Consider the following 23,174-nt stretch of genomic DNA (forward strand, 5'->3'; position numbering starts at 1 on the left):
CACATTTTAACAGAAGGTGTCGCATTTGATGTTTCCAAGTGAAACATAATGAAATAAAATAAGACTGCGGCCTAGTATGAGAAAAGATGGCAGGAGCTACATTTCAAGTGTATATGGGAACCTTGCAAGTTAATGAGTTTTTCACAACATGTTGCTGCAGGGCTTAATTAGGACCGGCACCTATTTGATAGGATTCGGAACCTTGTCACTATCAAATAAGTTTTGTATAATACTGAATGTTATCTTTCATGGTCTTCTTTTATGTCACACTTAAGTTTCTCAAAAGTCACTTGTTTGCCTATTTTAGAGGCATTTAAATCTGTTTTTGAAAAAAGATAGAGGGAGCATGTCACACAGTGACACCTGAAGTGTAATTAAAGCTGTGAGTTTAGTACACGAAACACAAGCTAAACTGGCATGTGGTTCATGCTTTTTTAATGTCTAAACATTCTGGCATATGATTACTGTCAACCCCACAAGTAAGTGGGCATTTGTGCTGTGAAATGATTAACTGAGTAGGTTAGTTGGAGTTGTTTGTAGATCTTTAGGACCTAATTCCTTTTCCCCCCATTGTAGCAGTCCACAAACTGGGAAGACAAGTCTACAGGGGGGAGAATGGACAGTCAAGGAGAGACAGAGAAAAAGAGGGGGAGGGCATATGTGCAATCAGTAACGTCAGGTCTTAATCAGGATGTAGGATCTCCCAGATTGGAACCGACACCTATTTGCTGGGTTCCAGCAAGTCCTTTTGTCACTATCAAATAAATGCTGTTTAATATTTAATGTTATCTGTCCTGTCCTCCTTTTATTTCCCACTGAAGTTTCTCAAAAATTGCTGTCTGTTTTGCAGGCATTTTAAATCTGATTTTAAAAAGAAAGGAAGCAGTCATGTCACGCAGTGACACCAGAAGGGTTATTAAAGCTCTTGTTTTTAAAGCTCAAGTTTTGTACATGAAACGTGAGCTAAGATGTCATGCAATTTATGCTTTTTAGTGTCTAAATTCTTTGGCATGTTATCACTGTCAACCTCACGAGTAAGCAATTGTAGCAGTCCACAAACAGGGGAGACGAGTCGACAGGAGGGTGAAGGGACAGTCAAGGAGAGCTGATTTTGTGATTATGTTGAATTCCCTGTGTAATAAATGTAAATAAATAATGCTCAGTTTGTAACAACAGTTTTAGTTTTGTTAATAGCTAGCCCCCAAGCGTTGTCCAATGTGCTGCAGGCACTGTGGATTTTTGATGTGTTTCCGTCACTTTTTCAGTCACCCTGACCCACCAGAACAGCACCCTGTCTGTGGTCAGGGACCTTCTGATTTACAGATTAGGCACTGTGTCGCTGCAAATGTTTCACAAAAAAAGCTTTTTTAAGAAGTTTTCTGTCTTCTGAGGCAGCATTCACAGCATGGAGTAATTTGGGCAGAGGGGAGCTAATGAGCTAAAAACATGGCCTAAAGTTTTGTTGTGTAACATAGACAGCATAACCTGCACCAACTCATTACTGGATGTCGGTCGGAGTGGTATAGCAGCACTATATGCACAGAAAAGGCTCTACTTCTTAAGGAAACTAAAGAAAGTTCAATTCTCATGTCATGTTCTTGTCAACTTTACAGAGGAGCAATAGAAAAGTATCTTGACTGTGAACATCACAACCTAGCATGGTTTGTGCGCGGTCCAGAACCAAGGGTCTACAGAGGATTATTAAAACCATGAAAACAACATTGGTACCATCTAAAGAGCATCAGTGATGTCGATGAAGTGAGATGTCTGCACAGAGCCCAAAGGAAACTAAAAGACCACCCCCACAGTCTGTTCACCGTGCTGACATCTACCAGGCGTTAAACAAGCATTTGCTGCCGTACTCCCAGACTACAGAGCACCGTCTTTCTTCAGGCTGTAAGACTCATTAGCTCAACTCAAAGGGACTAAAACTTGCATTTTGTATTGTATTGTAGAATGGCAAATACATTAACCTTAACTTTAGTACATCACAACAAAACATAGGGAGGCACCACGCAGTCGTTCTGACCTAAGCGGCTATCCCAGGGCTGCTGCCGACTATAGCCACAGACTGCTAGCTCTTTCCACCTAGACCTGACAAATGCCGGTTCAGTCGGTCAGCATAAAATCAAACCAGTGTAACCTTGTGCACAGGACCTGACTTGCGAAACCATAAGTCTATACCCTACCCTAGAGTGAGGTTGTAATATTTGTTCCCAGGATGAAAATTCAGCAGCAGCAAAAGAATTGTTGGGTCACAGCAGGGTTTCGAATAACAACCTTATTGATGCACCCATCTAAGATATTGTAGTGTCATTTTGTGCAATAGGACATACTGTAAAAAGCTGAATATATAATGTTTAACCATGAGCTTTTACGAAAACCTTTTGCTCCATTGTGTGTTGGTCCATGCATGTTTCTGTACTTTTAAGCAGTTCTCTGTAGTGAGGAAGCAATAGTCCCTGGACTTTTACTTCTAACTTTGAATCAGTCAATGAAATCCTCACTGTACAGTATGTGTCCCTCCAGGGAAAGCATTTTCATCAAGTGCCTACCTCATAGAGGTCCAGCATCTGGTTCCCTCCAATGCCCCTAGTGGTCTTGACATTTTCCATGGCCAAAGTGAAGTAGATCCCTCTGGTGTCGGACAAGTAGAGGTTATAGGTGTCGTTCTGGTTCCACTCCTGCACCGCCGCAAATACCTGTTTCTCATCAGTACTGACAATGTGTAAATCCTATCAGGGAGCAGGGAGAGATTAAGAGGAGTTATGACCAGAGGCGGAGAAGTGACGGATTAGAACATGCTGACCCCATGGGACTGGTCATAAGATCAATGCTGTGTTGTGAATGTAAATGGTTGACAACATACTGTGAAATGAAGCTCACTCAGGGGCTCGCTCTGAGTGTGGCACCACTATTAGAAGTATGACTTGAAAAAGGACAGTGTGCCAGCTTTAAAAGGGAAATAAACTGAAATGTATGACTTACAACAAGCTGTATTAAGCCACAGGCATGTCACCCTCTTTTTTTACAGTTCACAGCATCAGATTTAAAAGCGTTTAGGAATAGGAATGGAAAGACTTAATTAAGTCTATGATTAATTGATTCTGTGACGTTCTCAAATTAAAACAGATTTTTATGATTCATGCAAGTAAAACAGTCAAAACACTTACCTTAGGCAGGGAATATTTGGGAAGTTTGGTTTGTATAAAGGACTCCCTCTTGTAGGACACATAATAGGTGGCTCGTCCTGATGTAGGAACCTACAATACATGAAGTACAATTCATTTTATATATTCAATATAACATACAGTGTTCCTTTCTTTTACCTGGAGCATTGGTTTTATTCTAACAAATGCTCTCAGTGGCTCTAGTTTTTGCGGTGCAAATGCTGCTGTATAGTAACAACGGCCTATGTATCTGCAGTCCTGAGCCCTCTGGTGTCCTTTTTTGAATGAGGAATACAGTCTACTGCTACCTTGTGGTATGGAGAATTACTTTCTCTCACACAGGAGCAGAATATACAAGCTAGCTGGCCGTCGGCTGTAGTCTTTGCCGTGCGTTCAAGTGCAACTTTTTGGGCGATAAAAATGCGACTTGAGAAGCTGTAACAGTCACCACCTGTTCTTTGATGACAGTGAGCTGTATCTGAACCCTCAGCATTTTTATCAACATTTTAATTCTCTTTCATTTGCACTCTTTCTCTTGGAACTGCTGTGATGGAGCTCTGCTGCTAAACAAAAGCAGCAGACACCTTGGATCATGGCCTCATGTGTAACCTCTTTACTGACACCGTATCATGTTTTCTCCAATCATTTAAGTGTGGGGATGAGGGGTGAAAGCTCACATCAATCTCTCCCTCTTTCTCTCTCTCTCTCTCTCTCTCTCTCTCTCTCTCTCTCTCTCTCTCTCTCTCTCTCTCTTTGTCCTGCTGGCTTTCAAGGAACTGCTGGATACACAGGGGATAGATAGATAGATAGATATTTATATTTTGTATTTTTTTTTAACTTTTGGCCATTTATAGCGATCCCCTGGCTTGCATTCAGAAGATGCTGCCCTATCTAGGTGTCGATGCACTTGCTGGTTTCAAAGTGGACTTTGGTAAATATCTTGTAGGACAATCAATAGTCTCATTATTCTTTGTCAAGATAAATCTTTAGGTTGCCTAACCAAGCTTCAGCTGCCATTGGGGGGGGGGGGGGGGGGGGGGGGGGGGGGGGTTGTCTGTAATGGTCTACACTCCAAGCTATTGGTTGTTAGCTTATGCAGCAAGAAAACACAGGGTGGCTGGAAGTTGGAAATTGTCATTAGCCTCAAGGCCACAGAAGCCAAGCTCTTTACACACACATAGAAACACAAAGAATAAAGTGAGAGTGCAGCTCCATAACTCAATTTTCACTCTTATCAACAATGACATGAAATTCATTAGAGAAAAACCTTCAAATCAAACTTCTGGCTCTCCACTGAAGAGAAGTGATATCAGTATTAATGTTGTATGACAGGACTGATTCTTTTACTGATCTTGTAAGTGCTCTGAATGGCTCAGAGGAGAGAAAACAAGCTCTGAGAGGAGCTGTAGTGGGCTAGCACTGCCGAGCAGTCCCACATGCAATTGAGTGAAGGAGCAGGAGATCGATGGATGGGTAACCAGAGGCGGTTTGAACTTTAAGAGGAATTGGTGTGATTGATTTTTTATTTTTTTTTCCTCCAATCCCTTTCAGGATCTTTCGTCTGTGACGTATACGTGTTAAAACGTGGAGGTGCTTGAATTGAGGGGGAGGTTTAGGTTGAGTGCTTGTGAGTTTACTTGAAAGACTTGGGAGAGGTCAAACAGGATTGAAGGTTCTTTGCAGAACAACTCTATTTCTTTGTGTAATGTGCTGCCAAGGCTAGTACGGCTTCCAGAGAAAGGTCTTGCCTGTAGGTAGCTCAGGTATGTAAGAAGCTGAGAAATCCCTCTTCTCTCCTGAATAAAACATTTAGTGGGATCAAAAAGCTGGAAGAGCATGGTTACAACTACCACTACAAATGTTACAACTGGAAATAAAAGGCAGAATTTTGTAACCATTACTGTTATTAAGTATACTATCCTAAATATATTATTGGAAATTTCATTTACAAAAACACATTTGTAAAGCACATTTAGTACAGTAGAGTGATTCAGGGTTACAAGGTTTCTGCAAGCTGACGTCAGACTGTGTTGGACTGTAGAGAGTCCAAGGGATCATGGTGTGGAGGATTTTATAAATGATGGTTACCAGGTTGTTGTAAAAGGGAAGGTTTTTGGAGGACATGGGTCATCTAGTCTCACGAGCAAGAGAGTGCTGAATAAGTCAAAGAGCAGTTCTGAAAATAGTGAAGCTTATCTGAAGACTGTTGGAGGTCACGGGGCCAGCAGTTGCATACTCTAGCTTGTGTTGGTTTTATAGCCACCTTGGAAGAAGATATACTTAGAAAAGGTGAAGGAGAAAACATAACCAGATACTTTTTTTCCCCAAACACAGGTCATGAAAATACCGTTAACAGACATCAAGCACCACAACGGTTGTTGGAGGTAAATTTAAATAAAATTGGTATTATTGTGGACTGGCCATGTAATTACGCTGACTTTAACTGCTGACTTTTAAATGTATGAAACCTCATTTACACAGTGTCAAAGGGAATAATATCACACTGTAGAGGAAATTAAAATACAACCCATAAATTGCATAAATTGAATTCAGGACATTACCATTTCAGATTTTTCTGTCGCACAAATCATGATTAATATGACACCGGGCAGTAGCTGGGATGAATAATAACACTAGTGTGGCCTAAAAAACAAAGCACAAATGTTCAGTTGAGGTAGGACTAAAGGGATTTTTACATGTTTTCTGTGTGCCATTCACAATCATATAGTGCATAATGGAACTTAGAAGGTTAAGTTGAAAATAGAATTCTAGCTAAAGAGGCTCAGCTCAGCTCAAGCAATATTTATAAAAGACATTGTTTAATAAAATGTTTAATAAAAAATTAAAATGTGAAAATGTCTTGTGTAGAACAAAACCTACTAACAGAAACACCCAACTCTCAACTCAGAGCAGCCATTAGCCTCTTTTAGCTCTTTTAGCTTATTGTCTTGGCTTTCTGGTCAAGAAATAGCCCATATTGTCTCACTGTTCTCAAGAACCTCCATAAATATCCATACCTTTTCTAGCAAACGGGCTGCGACATATCACACAAAACAACAGAAAGTTAACTGAAAAATGTCAGTAAATACTTCTCCATAGGCCCCATATATTTTCTGTGAAGCTAGTGGAGCAAATCAATGATGGCAGACCAGTAAATACTGAAATGAAATGTTGGACATTTTTCAGGACAGAAACATATTTAACGGCTTCCTTTAAGTTTAGGTAGGACAGTTGGTCATAGCTTGTGTTTCTGTGACTTTGTTTAGTCTTTCTACCCTACATAGTTCATAAGTAGCTTCCCTAAGCATACAAAATCAAGACACAAGTCATGAGAAATAACACAATACTTTTTTAATCCACACCTACAACAGCTAAGCTAGCTATAATGGCTCCCCATTAAATGCGATACATTTTCACATTGATAATGTCTAGTCTAAAATAGTCCATGTACAAGGTAGAAATAGAGGTGTGGGAATTCTTCATTTCTAAGATGCATCGCAATGCAGACGTGAAGGTCTCTGCATTTACGCAGTGACAGAACACCATCAGAAGTTTGCAGGCTACACAAGATTTTAGCCCACTAATGCTCGATTGTTGATTTTCTGACCTGTTGGACAATAAAGTTGTGAAGCGACATTGCAACGTCGCTCTCTTGCACCCATTATGTTGAAAGTGGCCATCTAGCTACATTTCAGATTTTATTAACTAACTTGGAAGCACAAACTGGACAAGATGCACAGTGTGTTTAAAATCTCCCTCACAACAATTACATACAATAATACAGTAACACAACACAATTTTGGAACCACATTAGTTGTTTTCTCCCTGAGCTAATGACCAAAAAGAAAGAAAACGAGCGAAGCTAATCAGCAATGAACTGAGGAGGCGCTGTGAACTCCACTGTCCAGCTCTATAGAGGTGTGTGCAGCAGTCATGTTAGTGATTGTTTGCCACATTCAGGAAGTGCCCTGTTTTAGAGCTGCTATGTGAAAACTGAACATTGTTTGTTGATTACAGCGCAGGTGTAATGAACTGCAGACTTATTTATGTTTTTGTTTTTTAATGTTTATTTACTGAGGTGGGTGTAACAGACACTGGTATTGAAAAGACTGTAGTAGTCTGATTCTTGAAAAATGACCTTTTTTAAATCAAAAGGGAGTTGAGATTTATCTGACTGCTTGTGTTAACTGATAAAAGTAACCACGTGGCGTTATAGAGAAAGTTGAGGATGGGCTACATTGTGGTGCTTTAAGGAACGTTGACAGGTGAATGTAATCAATTCAAATCGTGAGGCTGGTGCAGATTAATTCCTCTACATAGTAAGTGGGGCTGACTGAATGAGAGTCCTACCTGTATGAATATATAGTCATCTTGAACCACCAAAGAGCTGATGTCGATGTATCCAGGGAATGGATAGTTCCTGTTCGCTTCTGTGCACATCTGAGCTCTGCATGTGACATACTGCACATCTGTCACAGAGGAAGACACACTGAATGCATGACAGGTTCATAACTGCTAATTTGAGAATAGTTATTATAGTACATCATAATATACTGTATAGAGCTGTGGCATATCTTTTCTGTGACAAGCAACAAATTGAGGGCATCTTTGAATGGTAGCTGTCACAATTAACCTATAGATAGTTGGTAGCTTTCAAAAGATATACTTTATACTTGACAGTCTGACATTTTCTCAGACTAATTTGCATCTCTTTTTTTCTTATCATGTGTAGAAACCACAAACAAGCATCTCCGCCTGTCAATCATACCACAGTTCTATGAGTATAAAGCAATGCTTATAACTCGGAGTAATGCTACTCTGACATCACAGGCAGGCATAAACAATTTCACCTATGTCACCTATGGAACACCCTGGTGGTACTGCCATTCGGAGTTATAGAGCTGACATTCAGCGAGTGAAAGGAAGAAGAAGAAAGGCCACAATAATCAAGAATCATGCACTGGGTTTATTGGTAGGGCGAGCCGGGGCTGTTTCCCCAGGGATGCCTTCATTTCTCTAGAAGGAATTCATTCCTATAGAGACCTCTTCATTACTCCCCTTTGATGTTTATGTGTGTGCAGGAGACACTCACTTCCATCTGGTGTATGAGCCTCCATGTGGACCAGATCTGGCTCCTTGTCTAGGCCCGAGACAGACCTTGGAGAGAGTGACAGACCGTGGAAGAATACATTATCTGAATGACATTAAATAGAACAGAATGTAAATGGAAAAAAGAAGAAAGGGAGCAAAGGAATTCTGCTCAAGTTAGACCTGTTTTGTTAACTTAGTAAGGAAAATACAGGAGTTTCCCCCATATTCTAAATGCCACATCCATAGCAACTCTGGGCTGAAATACAAATAATACAAAAACAGTCTAATCAGTGACTGCATGTTGCAGGGTCACCACACTGTCTGCCTGTGAGTATATCTCTGGGTAAAATCTTGCTTTCTTGCTCGTTTCACTGCTGTGGATTAGACTAGATGGACGCAGCATTCCCATTGCGGCAGTATTTCATATCCCTTGGAGGCTGATGAAGCCACTGTCTAAATGCAGCCAACTGGAGGGTTGCCTAGCCATTGCTAGAGGCCCATCCAGTGTTTAGATGTCCTTGAAGGGGCTTTTGCGGTAAAGGGCAAAGCCATGCGATGGATTGTGAACATTATTTAGGATTATACCACAATGGCACGGAAGCAGCTCCAGATTTATGCAAGTTACAATGGATGTAGCCAACGGCAAACCCAGGCACACCCCAGTCACCTCAGAGAGGGGGTGAGGCGCGATGAGCTGGAATAGATCCGGGCCTACGTTTGTGATGAGTGTGCACTTTCAGACATAGTAGGTACACTGCAGGGGGAGTGAGCGGCAGACGTGAACGGATGAGAAGTGACAGGGACGTCCCAGATCCATTATTAGTCATAGCCCCTCATACTGTACGTGAGCCTCTGCATCTGTAAAAAAACCCAGCCCCCTCTCCTTCTGCGACTCATGTAAAAATAGTAATTGTATTATTTATGTGCAATGTGCCTGATATGAGCAGGGCGAGTGTGTGAGAGATGAAGTGCAATGCGACATGTCCTCGGACGCTGAATGCAAAGCGTGTTCCGAAAGGAGGATATTAATCTCTGCCTGATTGTATCAAGCGGTGCAAAATGTGCAGAATTTCAGCAGCACCACCAGTCAGTCACACACCTTGTTCCAAGCCATCAATATCACTTGCTCAGTCGCACAGAACACAAGCAACAGTTTCTGCATTCCTGAGTAAACAAAACTTTCGAGAAGAGGAATGGAGCAGAATAAAAAAAGAGAGCAGAGACATGGAAAAGGATGACTCACCAGTAGAATCTGTTTGGCGTGACATGTTCATGGATGAGCTGCCATTTTCTCCCAAAGTCCACAGAGCTGTACAACTGTGGAGATATTAGAGAAGAGGAAAATATCCTTGTTAGCAAGAGGAAAGCATGTTTCTGCAGTGGTCCAGCTTCTAATTAGACTGGCTGATTTAAAAGTTGTAACAGTGACGAGTGAGTGTGAGACATGGCTGGATAATTCTAGGGTGGAGTTTAGTCCAGGGCTATAAAGCATTATCGGCAGAGCTAGGCTGACACGGCGCTGAACGGCTATCATCATTACCAACTGGCCATTTAAGCTAACGTATTGTCAGAGATATAGGCATCTCTATTCCACTCCCCCCTTACAAATTAGAGCTATAGGTTTTCGAAAAAGCACTTTATGGAAATAACACATTAAAACTGAAATAGACATGACATTAATGTGGCCACTTTTAGCTTTATCAGCAAGTAATTCAGTTTGATTCAGTAGGATTTAGTCTGCTGTTGTGTTAAAAACAAATGTAGAAGATGAAGCTGGTTCTTTAGTGCCCAATAAAAACCAACAGTCCTACGGAATGAGTGCACATGAATCCGAGGAATAATGTATAGCTCAGTTGACGTGAAGGTGAACAGTAGCCAGTGGCCCAATTTACTAGCAATGTACTGATTACATTTTCTGGTGCGCGGGTGAACAATTATTAACCCAGGTACATTTCCCAACACTGTATTGATTTGATTGATGTTGCTCACACATGCTCCTTTATACCTCACTGTGTCCGTGCACTGTTATTTCCTCACAGCGCAGTGAGTTGGTGGCCCCAGATGAGCTCTATGTTAATGTTCCTACTTGTTGCCTTTTATCACAGCAAATCTGACACTCACTCTGATAAAAGGATGCACATTTGTCAGCCACCGCAAATTTATTTGTCAGCTTCGCAGGGAAAAATCTATCTATGTCAGCAGGAGTGTTTTCCATTTAAAAATGACATTACCGGTGTGCCCTACACTGGCAGATGGTAGCAATAGTCAAGTTAATAGCAATAGCTTTTAATTTGAAATTGCTGGTATTCTTTGGACTTCACATGTGGATGTCAAACTGGATCAAATAATTATTATTCCAACATTTAATCAGCACCTGAAGGCCATGTGTCTGGAATGCTTGACAATGATAAGCAAATGATAAGCAATGGGATGTGACCACAGCATCTAGTGTCCTGTATGTGGTTAAGGTGGATCTAGTGTTAGCTGTGAGCAAACATTTTTCTAACCTTTTATGGAGTTGAAAAGAGTCTAATATATAGTCCCAATAGGCGTCTGTTCTACAAAATATTAGATTTCTGAATCTTCCAACTTCAGTAAAGAAAGGTTCCCACCGGAGTCTTTGTGTCGGTGTTACAGTGCGGCAGGCAGGGTCCATCATCACTTTGGACAGTGACATATGATGCCAGCGGGCAGGCTGAGCCTCTCCTCTCTCCATTCATCAGTTCAATGACATCTTAAATTTTAAAGCTTCTGAGCTGTCACAAAGTAAGCTTCATAGTTTCCCACTCACTACGATAAATCAAAAGTGCAGCCAGCCAGCTGCCATGCCACCGATGGAGCCGGTGACAGCTGAGGGTGCCGACAAAGGACAGCAGTTCGAAGGGTGATTGAGGAAATACAGAGCAGTGCACGTTAGTTAAATGCTTCTATTCACACAGATGGTAGGTTTAGAAAAGCCTTGGGTTGCTCTGAATTGTGCATCAGGTTGCAGGTAATGTTGGACATTCAGCTGAAGGTGAAATGAAAAGTAGTTTGTAGAGGCTGAGCAGATATTTTTATCAGGGGAAAACAACACCAGTGGTCCTTCTGTTAATGGAAATTATGACAAAAAAATAATAATAATTATTCTTTATTCTTCTTCCTTCTTTCTTAGAAGGGAAAAATAACAGATTTAAGGATTTTTAATTTCATTCACAGTCCCACTAAAAAAATAAGAATAGAAATTAACCTTCTGAGCAAAAGATCTGGGAACCATAAACATAACCATAAGGCAAGCTTGTATGCCGCTACTCATTTTGAAAACTAATGTTAACATGACATTATTACTATTGTGTTCACAGTAATGTTAACATTCCTTTCAGTTGGTTATTGTTTGTGTTTATATGCTATCACTAGTGAGTTTGAATTAATGCAAGGTATCAACCATCTAAATCTTCTCCTGTAACCTGGCTAAATTAATGTTACTATGCTAAAGCTGGGGATTGGTTGGATTGAAGAAAGCAGCAAAAGCAAGCTAAATTTTGAAAGTATCCGACCAAGAAATAAGTGGAGAGGCCATGTAGCTACAATAATGCCCTATGACCAAGAAAGACACTGAGTGACCACTAACAGTGCCCATTCCCCTAACCATAAAGAAGATGACACTGTGACTGAAGAAAAGATGGCAACAGATTTAGCCTCAGAATTCTGAAAACTAAACTTCTAAAAACTGAATTTCACTGACAAAAATTTAAGTTTTTTTGTTGACTAAAAAAAAACAAAATCAAATGACTAAAATGTGACAAAAACTAAATTAACATTAGGTGCCAATTGAAACACTGATGAGAAGAAAATGTGTTGTTGTGTATGACATACAACATATGAATACTATTTCTCAGACAGTTGGTAGAATAACCACACATGTAAAACACACAGCCAAAGCTTGACTTTAAAATCGCGACACAGGGAAACACACTGTTTACACATAAGGTATGTCAAAGCCATCAGAAAAGTATTCTGCATGCATACAGGGATACTGAGCAGGTTTTGTTTCAGTACTGTTAGCTTGGAGCTATGCAGGGATATTGGATTTCAGTATATTTGTATAGGGAATAAATCTTAAGGTCTACGTATTGGTCTACATTTGTTTTTCCTCTTGTAGCCTTAATTTGTGCTTTACAGGAAACACATCTACACAGGGAAGTGTGGTAAATCAAACACAGATGGAACCTAAATGAGAAATGAATTGATTCAAACTCTGCTCAAACTCACAGGGGAGCTTACACATCTACCATTGAAAGATGGATTTCATGAAGCCTTTTCATGTTTTTATTTATTTATTTAATTTTTTTCTCATCTGAGAGGTCTGCTGGAAATGCTTGTGGGAAATGTACATTATTGCATTTGCTGTTGCTATCCAACTATTCAAAGCTTGGTGTAAGTGCACTTTTGCTCAAGATGAAATATGAATCAGAATAAAAGATAAATGACTGCTCTGCAGAGGCTGTGTACCCTTGAAATCAATTAGAAAAGAGTCTCAGTGGTTGTAGTGGTGGTACAGAAACACGTACCCTGTGAACACAATGACATGGGTCTTCAGTGTTCCAGGAAAGGCCATACTGCTCTCCCGCACACTCAGAAAAACTGACCCTGATGCTACTTTTCTGTTGCAAACAAGCTACATGTTAGCTGTGAGTCTAATGTATCATGTACCAAATCTACTGACAAACTGGTTAAGATTATAGTCATGGCTTTCCCTAACTCTCACTGCAAACTGTGAAAAGGCCTGATGGATAAAGTGAGAGAGAGAAAAACCATCATTCTAACAGCAGTTGATAAAATGTGGTAGCTATTGTGCAATTAGTGACAGGCAGCCTATGCAGGCCTGTTCCCTCATTATGTCGACCCATTATCTGATGCACCATGCTCCTCCTGCCAGTTCCTGTAGAGATTGTGATCTCTCCTGTCCGCAGCAATGTTCACAGTTGATGTCATCTAAATGTAATATCAATTATTATCATGGTCTTTATGTGCCAGTCCAAGAAATAGCTACATCCATTCAGAAAATTATGGAAGAATTGCCACAAAATGGCAGCTCTTACATTGGTCACAATATGCTTATAGATGTGACATAGTTTCTGTATCAACTGAGAATGATGCATACCTCAGTGATTAGCTGGTTAGGCAATTAAAAAATTAAACAAATAAATAAATAACCAACCTCCACTCCCAACAAGGAATTGGCAAAGATGAACAGGGTGTCCAACTGATTAATGGAGACAAACATCCTATAACATCTAAAATAAATGTATGTACCAAGGACCTAACTGGTCTAGTGAGAGACAGCCAGGAAGTGAGGAAAATTGTTTGTATATCTATTCAGAGGTATACACTGTAATTAGGGGTATTTGTCCCAAACATTCATAGGTTTGTGCATTCAGTCATAAAATACTTCCGGCTGTCACACTATGGCCAGCATAAAGAATGTCAATGGCTCAGAATATAACAATTCTGATGTTCTGATCCACACTCTAATCGAGTAAATGGCATTATTGTGCCTAAAAGCTGTTTTCCAACTGCCATTAAACAACAAAAGCAGAAGAAGAACACACAACAAAGCAAGAAGAAGAAGAAACAATGACTGAAGCCGCATGCCATTGCTCTTGAATCTCCAACAAGGAAACGTGCGATGGAACTGTCATCCAGTTTGGAAATGAGTGGAACACAAACTACTTTGTCACAAAAAAAAATCATGAAGTTTGGTTCAATAATTAATTTATTATAGGTCTTCTGAAAATGTGATCAAATCTGCTGGGTCAAAAAAATACATACAACAACTTGAACAATCAATTTTGGTGATTCTAGAAAGTTGTGTGACTCAAATTTTCTTTGTAGCATGACCTCTTAACTTAATGGCCGGTGACTTTTCTGGGCCCATTTTAGGGCTTGTCTGATACACCCATTAGACTCAGCCACAAACACTACAATGGGAAAATCTAAGGAGCTCAGCATTAGTCTGAAAGAGCTCATTATTGATTTGAACATTTCAAAGCAGTTACAAGTCCCAAGATCAACTGTACAAACAGCTGTTTGTAAGTATAAAGTGCATGGCACAGTTGTGTCACTGCCACCATCAGGAAGAAAACACAAACCATCACCTGCGGCTGAGAGAAAACTCGTCAGGATGGTCAAGAGTCAACCAAAAACCACTAAAAAGCAAGTCTGTAATGAATTAGAAGCTGCTGGAAGACAGGTGTCAGTGTCCACAGTCACGTGTGTTTTACATCAACATGAGCTGAGAGGCTGCCGTGCAAGAAAGACGCCCTTTATCCAGACATGGCACCTTAAAGCTCGACTGAAGTTTGCTGCTGATCACATGGACAAAGAAAACACCTTCTGGAGGAAAACTCTGTGGTCACATGAAACAAAAACTGAGTTGTTTGGCCACAATGAGCAGCAATATGTTTGGAGGAGAGAAGGTGAGGCCTTAACCCCAAGAACACCAGACCTACTGTCAAGCATGGTGGTGGTAGTATTATGCTGTGAGGCTGTTTTGCTGTCAGTGGATCTGCTGCTCTAAAGAAAGTAAATGGAATAATGGGTGTTTCAAAAGGACAACGATCCCAAACACACATCAAAAGTGATAAAAGAACGGCTAAATCAGGCTAGAATTGAGGTTTTGGAAAGGTCTTCACAAAGTCCTGACTTGAACCCCATCAAGAACATGTGGACTGTGCTGAAGAAACAAGGCTGTGACAGAAAGTCAACAAATTTAGTTGAACTTCACTGATTCTGTCAAAAGGAGTGGTTAAAAATTCAGCCAGAGGCCTGCCAGAAACTTGTGGATGGCTATCAAAAGCACCTAATTGAACTGAAAATGGCCAAGAGACCAAATATTAGAATTACTGTATGTATATTTTTTAACCAGCAGATTTGGCCACATTTTCAGAAGACCTATAATGAATTCATTACTGAACCAAACGTAATGATTGTTTTTTTGTGGCAAAGTAGTACGTGTCCACTCATTCCATCACAGAATGGTCATATATACATTTTCTTTACAAGTGTAAACTTTTGACCGCGACTGTACATTGAAAGTTTGGAATACAGACTCTGAACTATCGACTTCCAACTTGCAAACGATTGAAGCATGACTATACACTATGGCGAGTTCAAATTTGCTTTAAAAGCAGCTCTGTGGGAAATTTTCAGAGTCCGAGCGGTGGATCGAGGGAGGGCAGTGTGTCTGCGTTGTTCGACAGTTGTATGGAAACACATAGAACATGCTGGTGCATATTAGACGGCCTCAACCAGATGTGTCAATCACCAGAGTGAGGACAGTCCAATTTCTCCCTGCTGTTTTTTAAGCAGCCTCTGGATGTTGTAGGAACCTCTGTCCATCGCCTCTGCATTATATTGAGGCCTGTTGTTTCTTGTTAACCCTTTCATCTGGATGAAGACGATTTACAGGCTACAGGGGTGCCATCTTATCTCCTGGCAGAGAGGATAGTGTTTCCTGGACCATAAAGACTTCAAATGAGGACAGTTTTAATTAATTTACAACTAAACTCCCATTTCTGAACTCTCTTTTCCCTTTGACCAGAACCTCCTCACACAGGTCATGAAGTTACCTGTGTCAGTTCACCAGGAAGGACGAACGAATGTCTTCAGAATGTGTTAATACAATGTCTTTACATTTGCAGATTAAGTAACACGCCTGATCAACGTATCGACCTCAGTTATTTTATTCAAGAAGTTAAATCTAGTTTACAAAGTCAGAGCCTGAAAACCACTCGAAGAAACGAAGAAGAACATCTTTATCACAATCATCATCACGACTACAGCAACTTGCTGTGTCCGAGACCGTGCAAGCGGTTCTCCAACGAAAGACAGACTCTTTGACAAGCCCCCAGCGCTCGCTAGCGGTATCATCCCGCTGGGCATTGAGCCAAGATCTGCACCGGATCGGTACGGGACCAGCTGCCCTCTTCCTAAGACAAAGGACCGAGGTGCCCAACCGACTGATACCGGACGAGCTGACCCCGGCCATCGGACCGCCAGCTAGAGTCGCAAATCACCCGAGGGAATCCGCTGCCGCGGCCCCGCAACTCGGCTGAGAAAGTAGGCTCTCCATCACTCACAACAGCTGGATTCACACATGATACATGAGATGGTGTATGGCTCTGGTTCTGATCTTTTAGCTTAAGAGAAATTCGGTTAGGGTCTCGTTAGTATTAAAAATTACTACCGTAATATTTAAATGCTTCAACCTAACCCATGATCTCACCATCAGCCTATATTCCACTAATAACCCATTACTTAGTTATTTCACATTTCCTGTTACCTGTGTTATTCATTTAAATTGCCATTTCATTTATTCAACCTGAATTATTTAGTCAATAAACCTATTTAACCGCATGTCGTTGTCTGTGCAGGTTTGTTTTTAATGTGGAGAACCGATGGATATGTGTAGAATCTCACTGCTTCATATATGAGATGAATAAATTGATCTGAAATTGATTAGAATTGATACAAGTTAAACTTGTCCAGTCGAATTTGATTAATTACCTCCGGATTATTCAAATAGACAAAATAACGGAGGTGGTGCCCCATTAACGAGTGTTTATTATTAGTGTATCTCCTACATATTATTATGGTGCCCCGTGTGAGGCCACCTAAAACCACAGTTCTCTGCATTAAATTGATTCCTACAGACAAACATCGGTTTTAATAATCAAAAAACCCAAAGCTGTCTTAATGTTGTTTGGCTGTCCACCAAGTGATTAGTGCGATACTTAACCTTATATTCTCTACTGCATATACCTTGAATTGTGTGTGAGCATAAAACTTCGCTGAGATTTGATTTCGCTGCTTAATATGAAATTAATTTGTATGGATGCTGCGTTGTAACCAGATCCGTGTGTGATAAAGAGCGTTCAACATCGCTGCATGTTGGAAATTAATGTGTAGATGCTGCGTTGTACCAGACCTATGATTTAAAGAGTTGTTAAACGCCGCCGTGCGTTAATGTTTCGTGAACAGATCCTGCGTTGTACCAGGTCTGTGATTTATTTGCATGCATAAGTGTCGCTGCACACTTCTTAAATTAACCGGTTTGATGAATCATAAGCTGTTGCGCTGTGCCAAAGCTTAGAGATTCTTCCTGAGATAGTCTATATCTACCGCGATGTTCCGGAGATATTTGTAACTTGCTCAGACCCTCGTGTGTTCTGATTTAGATTAGCTACCTAAACAGAAAACAGCTGTGCAAACAGTGAGAGGTTTATTTGATCTACCCCGTGTAGTATCAAGATTGGTTGCTATGGCAACAATCTCGTTCAGAAGACAGTATATTTGACTGTGTAAAGGAGGACAGAAAACCTCTATCAGTTGAAATTGTGAAAACACAAGTAAATGAATGCAATGCTAGTTGCTGGTTGAATGTTTTCTGAAGTGCTGAAAAACTTGTTGGTGCAAAAATTAAAGTGGCAGGATTCACTGCGTGTGACCAGTGAACTCAACTGCTGTAACTTTGTTTGCTGAGAAATTAACCCTCCAGAGCCCAAACCGTCACTGACCCAAGCCTTGAAAAACAAGGGGGGTATATCAGTGGGCGGAGCTAAAAGTCCCTCCTCTAGACTCTTCTTCGTGTAACCTTGTTAAAATTAAATTCTGCGATAGCGCCCCTGGTGGCCGACTCTGTTAAAACCTCCGAAGTTGCGATAGCGCCCTCTGTAGGACGATTCGGTAAAATATTTTTATTTCTTTTGATAGCTTCTTCTAATGACCAACTCTGTGAATATTAAATTTGTGACAACACCACTAGTGGCTGATTCTGTTAACAACAAATACATTTGAATAGCATATTCTGCTGGCTAACTTGATTAATTGAATTTTGTCTTTCAGCTTTAATAGGCTGAAATCCCACACAGGTACTTGCTAAATTGTATTATTGGAAACCTGTGATACTGCAATAACTACTATAGTGAATTAATGTGTCTCATTATTCAGGTAAATCGAATAATTAAGTTGTAAATTACGAATTTGACAACTTTAACCAGATTTGACAACTTTATTCCAAATTCAATTGAAATTTTTGTTGTATTACTTGGAATTTGATCTTGATATATGCTACGCGCATGCAAGTCAAAGAATTAAGCTGTTAACTACACATCCAAGTACTTTTAATCGAAAGCCACATTTAGATCAGATACTTTAGTCATTGTTGTTAACACATTAGCTGTCAAATCCTTTGAAATCCAAAACGTCTGCTGTTTTTGAGCTTCACAAATTGAGTTAATTAACCAAGCAAACCCCACCTCTAATTGAAAACAATTAGAATTTAAAAAGCTCAAATAAATTAAATAAATAAAACAAAGTAAATAGAATTTTGAATTGAATTTTTTTTTTCTTCTAAAAACAATGGCAGGGCCCGGTGATTCTGACACCGTGAGCCTAGTGAATCCCTTAGACAATCTAGATTCAGTAATACTGGATCTCACCACAGAGTTGCTACCAGATTATGCAGATAAAATCCAGAAGACCGAACCTAGTGAGCTACATGACATAATGTCCGCGTTAGTATGCCAGTCCCTGACTGAAGAAATGAAAGGAAAAGCCAGAGAGCAAATGTTAGGGAAGATGATTATCGTGATGTCTGCACAACAAAAACGCAGAGATCAACTGCTAGAGAACGCTTTAGCTGAAATAACCCCTAAAAAGCAACATGAGAAAACTAAAGAGTCCTTAACTAAAGCAGAAGACTGCATTAACCGACTTGAGTCTCAGGTTAAAGCACAAAAAGAGGAACAGACTGAAATGAAGGAAGGAAACTCAGAGCTCAAACAAGTCCCTCACGCCCAAGGGCCAGAGCTAGATAAAACAGAATATGAACTTGGAGAAGTAACTAAACATCTTGAAGATGCTAACAAAGACCTTGGAAAAGCAACCAAGGAAAATAAGGAGCTAAAAAGTAAGCTCAAAGTTTGGGACAGGGCCAGAGAAAGAGAAAGGAAATGTCTACATGACATGCAACAGGCACTAAAAGAAGCCAGGGACCAAGTTAACGAATCCCATCTTGAACAGATGGAACAAGAGGCAGAGCTCGAAGAGGTTAAAAGGGAATTAAAGCACTCCTTTGAGTATAGTTCATTCCCAAAAGCGCCTGCAGGTGCAAACTCTCATGAGGAAAACAAAAAGAGCAGATTCCACAGGAACGCTCAATTAGACATGTCCCCGCCACGATCTATGTCACCCATAGATCCTGTTGTCCAGTCTCGGACTGACAGGGACCTGCGTGACCGAGATAAAAGGTCTCCCTCCTCTCAGCCTCTCCCTCCTCCAAGCGCGCAATATTCGCGAAACCCCTCCGACAGGGACCTAGATAAAATAGCTCGAAACATAATGCATTTCGAACCCAAACCTGGTGCCTTTAATGAAACTCACAGGCAATTCGACCCTGAATTTTTTCCCAACCCTCCCACCCAAATGATCGGCATTGCCGCTCAAGCTCAGGCAGCAGCCAATGCTCCTGCCGACTCTTCAGAACCGAGACGTTCCGGTCCTGACTTGAAATACTTGCATGACGCACGCACTGCCTTGCGCATTGTCGAGGGCCTCCTTGTACATGTCTCCGACGCTCTCACTTCACCTGCATTCGTGGTGCCTCAGAGCCACAGGGGGGTGATGCTAATGCAGGCCCATAACTCTCCATGCGCAGGCCATAGAAAAGCCAAAGCAACATACCAGGCACTCCAACAAGTAGCCTATTGGCCACACATGCAGGAAGATGTAGCAAACTACATCAAAGACTGCTCAATTTGCTGTCAGGCCCAACTGTCAAACCTGCTTCACAGAGCTCCCTTCCCACAAAGGGGCCACAGAGCCTACTATATGACCAAAAAGTGTCCCATGACGAAGTCGAAGTGGGGGACAAGATTTGGTACTACACCTCTGCTCCCCTGACTAGAAAGGCCAACCAAAACAACAGAAGGCTTGCCCGCAAGCTTCTGCCCCAAAAGATCAAAGTAAACAAAAGCCAGAAAGAGCAGACACTTAAGTGGATCCATCGCAACCAGATGAAACCACACAAAAACCCCATGGGACTTGACAGGGATGCAAACTTCTCTGATAGGTCATAAATAAGGATAAAACCTTTAAAGCACCTAAAAGTGCCAATCGCGAGAAGAATTTTTTTTTGTCAACAAAGGTCACTGTTGTTCGCGTCATTTACAAAGTTGAATTGAGAAACAGGCTTTGTAAATTAACCTGCTAACTTAACCTGCTTAACTAAATACAGTCATTTGATTTACCCAAAACTAATTGATTCAAAGTGGGGGTTAATCTAACACGTTTGCCCTTTGGTCCAAAGTGTATAATAAATTGAAAAGTAGAATCAAAACCAAACTCTGAGATTGTTCGCAAGGAACATCCCAGACTGTTGATCACCAGCTGTCGTCTACACACAAAGAAAGTGTTTATCAGGCTGACAGATTCGACTTACAGGTTACAGCAGTTGCAGAAGTTCACTGTCACTCAATCAGAACTGAGTAATTTAGTTGCAGACCTAAACAATTAATTGGTGGATCCTTGATAAAGCTATCAGCTATAAAGCTTGTAAGAATATTTTGTTTGTTTAAATCTTGGACTCTCTGCAGCTCATGCTGTCAGTTTATTCACAGTAAAATCGCCATGAATGTGAATTTCAAGCTGAAATCCCAGACATCAGAGCGCAGATCAACCAACAACAGCAGGTGCTACAAACATAAGCCAATCATTGTAGAGCATCATTTTGGTGGTCGAAACCCACAGTGAAGCTCTGAATAAAACTCTCCTTGCTATAATCAGAATTAGAATCAGAAATACTTTAGTGATCCCTGAAGGGATATTGCTTGTGTTACAGCTGCTCCCATTCAGTCTTAGAAAATAAGCAGAAATGTACATCTATATGAACAGTGTAATAAATATTTACGTGAGTAATCATTCTCCTTTCAGTCATGTCAGTTGATTATGCTCACACACAACCTGTCAGTTCTTATGGCAGACACGCTGAGAGACCTTGGATCCTCAGTGAACAGCTCAGCCATAAATAAGATTCTTCTGCATCTTATCCCACTGTTTCTGGTGAAGTAAATTTATCCACCATTACCAGAGAACGTTATCCTATACATTGAAAATTTAGCTCCATCATTTGGACACAAACCAATATGAAATCAAGAAATCTAAATTTTTCGACAAACACACACTTGAGTTAGAGCAAAACACTCTTACTCAAGTGCAGTGATCAGTTATTGATAGCGACTCTCACAGTTAGTTGATAACTGTTACTATTGACAGTTCTATAACAGGCTCCTTAATTCTATAAGATTAAGAGTAGAACTTTCCACTAACCAAGTTAGTATTATCAGTATTGTTTCCCTTTATTCTTTCCTTACTATATGATTAGACCTTAGCACATGCCAAAGTCAGACACCATCTCTGATCATAAAGTGTGCCACCTGTGCTCCTCGACGATGGACATCATGACTTCATCGATCCAAAGTTCCCGCTACTACGGTCATTCAGATCGAAGTGGGGGATATGTAGGAACCTCTGTCCATCGCCTCTGCATTATATTGAGGCCTGTTGTTTCTTGTTAACCCTTTCATCTGGATGAAGACGATTTACAGGCTACAGGGGTGCCATCTTATCTCCTGGCAGAGAGGATAGTGTTTCCTGGACCATAAAGACTTCAAATGAGGACAGTTTTAATTAATTTACAACTAAACTCCCATTTCTGAACTCTCTTTTCCCTTTGACCAGAACCTCCTCACACAGGTCATGAAGTTACCTGTGTCAGTTCACCAGGAAGGACGAACGAATGTCTTCAGAATGTGTTAATACAATGTCTTTACATTTGCAGATTAAGTAACACGCCTGATCAACGTATCGACCTCAGTTATTTTATTCAAGAAGTTAAATCTAGTTTACAAAGTCAGAGCCTGAAAACCACTCGAAGAAACGAAGAAGAACATCTTTATCACAATCATCATCACGACTACAGCAACTTGCTGTGTCCGAGACCGTGCAAGCGGTTCTCCAACGAAAGACAGACTCTTTGACAAGCCCCCAGCGCTCGCTAGCGGTATCATCCCGCTGGGCATTGAGCCAAGATCTGCACCGGATCGGTACGGGACCAGCTGCCCTCTTCCTAAGACAAAAGACCGAGGTGCCCAACCGACTGATACCGGACGAGCTGACCCCGGCCATCGGACCGCCAGCTAGAGTCGCAAATCACCCGAGGGAATCCGCTGCCGCGGCCCCGCAACTCGGCTGAGAAAGTAGGCTCTCCATCACTCACAACAGCTGGATTCACACATGATACATGAGATGGTGTATGGCTCTGGTTCTGATCTTTTAGCTTAAGAGAAATTCGGTTAGGGTCTCGTTAGTATTAAAAATTACTACCGTAATATTTAAATGCTTCAACCTAACCCATGATCTCACCATCAGCCTATATTCCACTAATAACCCATTACTTAGTTATTTCACATTTCCTGTTACCTGTGTTATTCATTTAAATTGCCATTTCATTTATTCAACCTGAATTATTTAGTCAATAAACCTATTTAACCGCATGTCGTTGTCTGTGCAGGTTTGTTTTTAATGTGGAGAACCGATGGATATGTGTAGAATCTCACTGCTTCATATATGAGATGAATAAATTGATCTGAAATTGATTAGAATTGATACAAGTTAAACTTGTCCAGTCGAATTTGATTAATTACCTCCGGATTATTCAAATAGACAAAATAACGGAGGTGGTGCCCCATTAACGAGTGTTTATTATTAGTGTATCTCCTACAATGTGAAAGCAGACAGGGCAAAAGACATTACTGAAGCAACTGGCATCTACATTACAATTACTACGTGGAACTAACTGTAAGTTGCACTACT

At 40.7% G+C, this 23,174-nt stretch overlaps 1 protein-coding gene and 1 long non-coding RNA gene across 2 annotated transcripts in view; one reads left to right on the plus strand and one right to left on the minus strand.

Moving 5' to 3' along the window:
- Positions 1 to 23,174, minus strand: part of sorcs3a (sortilin related VPS10 domain containing receptor 3a) — a 288,150-nt gene that overhangs the window by 71,147 nt on the left and 193,829 nt on the right. Inside the window, exons 6-10 of the mRNA XM_073476289.1 lie at positions 9,505 to 9,578; positions 8,263 to 8,327; positions 7,521 to 7,639; positions 3,174 to 3,263; positions 2,556 to 2,735 (exon numbers count right to left, since the gene is read on the minus strand). Of these exons, the coding sequence (XP_073332390.1) occupies positions 2,556 to 2,735; positions 3,174 to 3,263; positions 7,521 to 7,639; positions 8,263 to 8,327; positions 9,505 to 9,578 (528 nt within the window). The remainder of the gene's footprint in view (positions 1 to 2,555; positions 2,736 to 3,173; positions 3,264 to 7,520; positions 7,640 to 8,262; positions 8,328 to 9,504; positions 9,579 to 23,174) is intronic.
- Positions 1 to 23,174, plus strand: part of LOC141004650 (uncharacterized) — an 81,746-nt gene that overhangs the window by 17,203 nt on the left and 41,369 nt on the right. The window lies entirely within an intron of this gene.

Source organism: Pagrus major, chromosome 1 (assembly GCF_040436345.1).
Source record: "Pagrus major chromosome 1, Pma_NU_1.0".
Taxonomy (NCBI): Eukaryota; Metazoa; Chordata; class Actinopteri; order Spariformes; family Sparidae; genus Pagrus; species Pagrus major.